Raw genomic sequence first — 7,184 nt, 5'->3', positions numbered from 1 at the left:
AACCAGTTGACATGTGTCACAATGTATGCAAATCACTTGAAAACTTATAAAATAAATGTATATTGTCGTCTATCAAATGTGTTTCAAAAGTTTCATATAAGGGTCTTATTTTTAATGGAAAAAGAATCTATTGGAATTTCTGGTAATCCATTGAAATGGTTTCCAACATATTTAAGTCAGATAAAATAAAACTTAATGTATGTGAATGATATTACCGATGGCATGAGGGCTTTGCAAACTTTGTCATGATACTGTGGGGAAACACACTCGTTAAGGAACAATGAACTTCATTTATAGAACATGTCCAAACATGCCTTCTTCGGTTAATCCTTAACACATAGCTTCCATACTTTATACATACGTATAAATATAACACAAAGATTTATTAAAAACGATACTTATATATATATATATATATATATATATATATATATATATATATATATATATATATATATATATATATATATATATATATATATATATATATATATATATAAATAGAAAGTAACAGTAATCACACAAATAATTTAAATAATTTGCTGTTCGTTAAAATACTAGTTTTGGAATTAACAGACACGACAGATGGTGTCATTCATTTAGTAATATTTTTAATATACATCTACTAGAGATAGGTCTTGTTGTAACATGTAAATTTACAATGCTTAAATAGGAGCCGTTCCACAATAAATAGTTGTTGTCACAAGACTTACACATGGAGTGATTTAATTGATGTATAATCAGGCCTTATATGTACCAAACGGTTGTCGCCTGAAGATTAACATGCACAGCTTAATATACGTATGCTCTTGTAGATAATCTGTCAGAAAATAATACATTTGACACATTTTGTTAGGTAAAGTCATATGTGTAATGTAACTTTTTACATTATATATTTGTACGACAGGTTTAGGAATATATTGAGATGTTTTAACGTTTCAAATGATTAAAGAGAAACTCTACATACATTGACATTATCTCAAAATTAATGGTCGTCTACAAACACCACTAGCATAAATTGTTTAACAGATAAAGAAAATAAAATTTTATTTGCAAACAAAATATCAAACTGAGATATAGTTTCTACTCAAGAATAAATTATTCTCTATTTCAGAGAAAATAGTCATTGGTGACAAATGCGATAGTGCATATAGTAGTACGTCATAGACGTCTAGTACAGCGATATGTTTTCAAAAGGTTTGTTATTTTCATCTTCAAAATTTTCTTCGATATGACATCTCAAAGATTTTGTCCTTTTCACTGTATCTTGGAAATTCGTGTCAGCTTGCTCTAGATACTGACATAGGCACATAAATTCAATTCCATGGCGATCTTCCTTAGGCTTTTTCAGCTTATTAGCGTATGCAAGGGTAAGATATTCTGGAGTACACGACAGCAACAAATTCAGGGCTTTGTTCTAGAAAAGAAATCACATTATGCTGAAATTGGTACACTTAAAAAGGAGATAATATTCATTTTTCCACAAAGAAATATTTACTTTTGCAATAAAATATGGTATCGGCTTGCGTATTCATAGGAAAATTTAAATCGATTTCTGATCAACAAATTGACACTTTTTGAGGCTCGGCTAGGATGGGAGTGGTAATGCTATTGAACACTTGATATATAAATGTAATTGCCAGTAAGAACTTACATTTTTACTGAGAAGAAACAAATTGCATGATTGCTGTAAAACTAGTTTCAGAAGAAACTCTGGGTCAGCAAGTTAGCCGTTATAAATTCGTCTTGGCTAAGAAAGTGTGCATCCATGTATCCATTAATTCTTCCATTCCTGAACGAAAAGTGTATGTACATAATTTTGTATCACTTGTCTATCAGTGTGGTAACAATTGGGGTATTACTATGCTTATTAAGTTCATTATATAATGATTTATTTTCCAACACAAGTAGCTGTAACCCAGATGCATCAGTACTATCTTATTTATGTCGGGAACTTATCTGAACACAACATATACACAATTAGCAAAGGCTATATTGCATTTTATAAAACAAATAATAATAATAATAATAATAATAATAATAATAATAATAATAATAATAATAATAATTATAATAATAATAATAATAATAATAATAATAATAATAATAATGATAACAATAATAATAATAGTAATAATAATGAGGACTTTGAATAGCGCCGAATCTTTAGAATCTCTAAGCGCTTTACAACATTAGACAACACCTATAAGATAAAAAACATATAATAATATTATTACAAAAACAAACACCATGAAATTAGAAAAACATTAAAAAATAAAAACATGCTGAGAATATTTCAGGTAGGAAACATTATTAGGTTCTTGCAGTCGAAATAAGTGAGTTTTGAGAGCCCCCTTGAATGTGATCACTGTGTCTTTGTGTCTAAGTTCACTGGGGAATTCATTCCACGTATGCAAAAGAACGCTGTTCATAAGACTTTGTTTTCATAGTGGGAATAATGAGGATACAACTGTCAGAAGAGGAGAGTAAGTATCTTGCTGGTGTGTACACATGGGTGAGGTCGGATAGATATGTTGGACAAGAATCCAACAGTGAAACGTAGCACAGAGAACAAATTTTGTGTTTGAGTCTGGATCGAATGGATAGCCAGTGTAGGGTACAGAGCAGCGGGGAGGTGTGCTCTGATAGTGGTACTCTAAGTATGATCCGAGCAACTGTGTTTTGAACTTTTTGAAGTTTCTGGAGTAGATATTGAGATGAACCAGGCAGAATTGAGTTACAATAGTCCAGTCTTGAAAGGACTAATGAACACACGCGTGTTTTAGTGGCATCAACTGAAGGATATTGGCGAACTGAGCTGATGCGTCTCAGCTCACGATATGCAGCCTAGCATATGTTCGTGACATGTTGGTGCAATGTGGGAGTACTGTCCAGAGTAACACCTAGGTTTCGTACTGATCGTGTGAATTTAATGTTGGCGTTGCTGATATTTATTGTTTGAGGTAAAGGATGTGAATGAGAAAGCCTTGTTGTTGTGATCAGAATGGCCTCAGTTTTATCATCATTCATCTGCAGCTTGTTACATGTCATTAATGATTTCACATCAGAAATGCACCTCTCTACATCTTGGATGGTAGCATCAACTTCAGTTGGTTGGCTAGATTTGTATATTTGGGTGTCATCGGCGTACAGTTGGTGAGACACTGGATGATAATCTATGACACTTGAGAGCGACTGAGTGTACAGAATGAAGAGAACAGGTCCAAGAACAGACCCCTGAGGAACACCACAACATAGATCAACTGGGCTGGAGTGTATTCCATTTGCAGACACAATTTGTGTCCTGTTAACCAAGTAGGACTTGAACCACAGTAAGGCTGTATCATGAATGCCAAATACATTATGGAGACGGTGAAGTAATATATCATGGTATATTGTGTCAAATGCTGCAGACAAATCAAGGAGGGTGAGGACTGTTATCTTTCCGCTATCAAACGCAGAGAGAATGTCATTAACTACTTTTAGAAGAATAGTTTCAGTACTGTGGTAAGGGCGATATGCAAATATTTGAATTTGAATGAAATGACTGCCGCTTTTAATGCACTTGACCATCTTGCCAATGGCCAATTCATACCTCTCTGCTGTGACGTCTTACACTAAATCAAAGAAGCTTAAGTCAATCAGATTTTATTTTCGATTTAGACTCTGCTGCTATTTATTCAACAGGAGAAACATCCTTCGTTTATTAGCAAATTTACAGGAAAAAATAGATGAAACAATATTAATAGCTTTTTAGGGACTACAATAGCATGCAATTACAACTGTTTCGCACCGTAGGTGGAATGATATCTAGAAGAGATGACAAAATATACACCTGTTTAATTTAATTTTCTTTATCTGTATCAACCCTGAAGCATACTAACGTTTGGTTGTATTTAGTCTTGATTCCATATACCTTCAAAGAGATGAAAGTAAATATGGAGGGTCGTGCCATACCATAGGATACAAATGTTGGGACATAACACAAATGCTGAGTTAGCATGCGCAACATGGACTTAAGCTACTTTGCTGTTTAAGCGCATTATGATACGTACATTATTCTTTCAATTATAAAGGCCAAATTTGATTCAGTTTGGTACATTTTCTAAATATTTCAATTTTCGAAAATGACAATGTTCTTATTTTGAACTAAATCTCCACCTACGTTGTTGTTTTGGACGTAAGATGTCACCTCCACTAAACATTTTACAATGATACTTCTAATGTCCTATTAAATGGATCTGAAAGTGGGCCATATCGTGAAATACAAAAGTAAGTAGATATTAATGACTTTAATACTGCCATATGGACGTTGGAATCACAAGGAGTGCAATGCAGTCACTTGAAGGTCTAGTTACAATTGCCAGATAATATATAACACGTGAAGATGGTGAATTTTAGAAAATTATGCATTCGAGTAAATTATTTAGCACATCCTTCACAACAGAGCCGCTTCACGTTCTCCAGTCGGAGCATCCACTGCATTGCCTCCCGGACTTGAAGCATAATGAGAACGAGACAAACGGTATTAAAACGCTCTGTAACCGCAATACACCGCGAAGATCACGGCAACAATTGAATGATATTCTCATAAATGTTAATGTTTGTAACTTTAAATAATAACTCATAAGTCCATTAGGTCAATTTTTCCACCTTGTTTTCATGTTTTAATAAATGTATGTTTCGACAATCGTTTGACATATATGCCATACATATACCCGCTCTGCACCGGGTACTTCCTCCCCAGCACCGGGTATGCTGTCTCTTTTTTTATTTTATTTCGATTGTTTAAGCAAGCTAAAAATACGCACTTTGTTTAGTTACATATGGTTACACTGCACGCTTCTCAACTGATGTGGAGACTGTATGCACAACCGGATCCATATTATTGGTCACAAACACAATGATCGCCCTGTATGACTCATGTTTTCTTAAGGCACATAATTGATCCTTTTCAGATACTTTTTATTATACTTTTGCATCCCTTTTTTTCATTTTAGTTTATATTATATTCTTCTTTTTAAAAAATTTGACACGTTCTTCTTTATAAAAATAACCGATGTAGAAAAAAATCTAATTTTATCGTAGTAAGCACCACGAACTTGTTAAAACCCGTATTCCAATATATAATAATAATAATAATAATAATAATAATAATAATAATAGGATGAAACATAAGAGAACCTTCCTTGCGTAAAGTTTAACCTGTTTTCAACACAGTTCAATGTGCCAGAGATACAAAACATTCGCCATTGTTTTTTGTACTTTTATTCATGTAAATTCAGGAAATTAAGTTCGAGAAAAAGTCTTTGTATGAATGAATGTACCTCATAATCCAAGTTCTCTGTTTCTTGAATCGAAAGAAGAGGTTCGTCATGAGCCAAATCAGCCAAATCTTCATCCTCCTCTTGCATCACTTGACTGATTTCATTGACAGTCATTATTGTTTGCTGCGGAGAGATAAACTTATGAGTGTGAATGTAGAAATGACGAACAAGTCAAAAATAATCTATAATTTTGCCAGAATTTGTAACCTCAAGCTGTGATATAATATAATTTAACACACATGAAATCATATTGCAATTATTATACCTGGTTTTTAACTATGCGCTTTTCATTTATGTACTAAAATACCCAATGTAGCGCTAGAATTATTACTTTTGTTCAGTTATTAAAATTAATAAGGAAGTCGTTTGATCTATAGGCACTGTTTCTTACCGATCTTGAATACCGTTTGGCTTGAAGCAAGCTTGAAAGAAACACATAAGAATATGTAGAGAGGGATGATGACATACATAGATGAGTACTATCTCTATCTATCTTGTCTGATGACAAACATATTCGGTCACATATGTTATTTTCCGTTAGTGAGATTTGTTGATTTATTTTAGAATTTGTAGAAACTCTTAGCCCAGTTCAATTATGAATATTTCCAATTCAATATACATTCATCTCTAATGTTTCCAAGTAGGTATAAACTCAAAACTTGGAATAACTACCATTTAAATAAGATTTCCGTACGTTAAGAGAAGATAAAACATCAGTGATGAGGTCAGTTATAATTAGAAATATACAAAAGTGAAGGAATAATTTAACTAACCCTATGCGAAACACAGATAAAGAGTAAAATTACAATATCATATAACACTGTGTTTATGCTACACGTGAGTTTTAGAAATATTTCCGACCTATTGTAACGAAATCAAAACTAGCAAGCCCTTAATTGTTTACAGAGAAAAAGCAAGAAAAGGAAATCTATTTAAAGAATTTTGACCAATGCGTTTGCAGAATACATTTAAGTTTCTAACAATCTTATTGATACAACCATTTGAAAGAAACTTAGAGATTTTGTTTTTATCAAATTGCCATAAAGTAACAAATTTGAAATTCCACTCATTCAAAATTAGATGCTCTCAATTTCTTAAAATCCATTGATTATAAGAGAAATCTGATGGCCAAGATGGTATTAGTATACAATCTTTTACAAATTGTTAATAATCATATTTATGTATCTTCTTTATAAAAAATGCTATCAAAACTAGTTCTTTGCCTGACGAATCGAAACTTGCTAAAGTCACGTATCACTTCAAAAAAGAGAATAAGGGATCATTTATCAAATTATAGACCAAATTTTTTATTACATGCTCTCAAAACTACAAACATCCATGTCCATACCTAAGTTTTATTTCTTTTCATAAACATATAATTTGTATATCCAACACTCACCCAGGTGTTAGAAAACTTTCTCTTCGGTAAGACAGTTTTAACACACAGTACTAAAGGGAATCATAATGGTGTATTAATCTTAGATTTTAGAAAAGTATATGACCTGATTACTCACAATATGCTACTACAGAAATGTATGGATGTTAAAAAAATATAGCAGATCTAGAACCATTTGTTTTAAAGGTGTTTTAAGCTATCCGTCCCTCGGGCGTTAATTTTATACTGCAGATATGTTACGCTTGAATATATTACTCAGGAAATACTTTTCTAAGTCACAGCTGGCAACACTCTTTTATGGAATCTGCATGTAGCACAATTTTCTTGAAATTCTTTCATTTGAAAAGAATTATTATTCTTTCAAACCTGACTCATACATTGTTTTTCCACTTGTTTCATGTTACCTCATTTGAATATTGTTATAATATTTGGGGATATTGTTCATTGTATCTTATGTAATG

At 32.3% G+C, this 7,184-nt stretch overlaps 1 protein-coding gene across 1 annotated transcript; it reads right to left on the bottom strand.

Moving 5' to 3' along the window:
* Positions 1–543: 543 nt before the first annotated feature.
* Positions 544–5,446, bottom strand: LOC149785543 (uncharacterized). The gene is made up of 2 exons (XM_089931209.1): positions 5,328–5,446; positions 544–1,417 (listed from the first exon to the last, which is right to left on the bottom strand). Exons 1-2 carry the CDS (start codon positions 5,439–5,441, stop codon positions 1,172–1,174), a joined length of 360 nt encoding a protein of 119 aa, XP_089787335.1. The 5' UTR covers positions 5,442–5,446; the 3' UTR covers positions 544–1,171.
* Positions 5,447–7,184: the final 1,738 nt, after the last annotated feature.

The sequence above is a fragment of the Sinohyriopsis cumingii genome, chromosome 13 (genome assembly GCF_028554795.1).
Source record: "Sinohyriopsis cumingii isolate HCF-2022 chromosome 13, ASM2855479v2, whole genome shotgun sequence".
Classification (NCBI taxonomy): Eukaryota; Metazoa; Mollusca; class Bivalvia; order Unionida; family Unionidae; genus Sinohyriopsis; species Sinohyriopsis cumingii.
The sequence above is the reverse complement of the archived record's forward strand: the minus strand, read 5'-3'. Positions and strand labels throughout refer to the sequence as shown.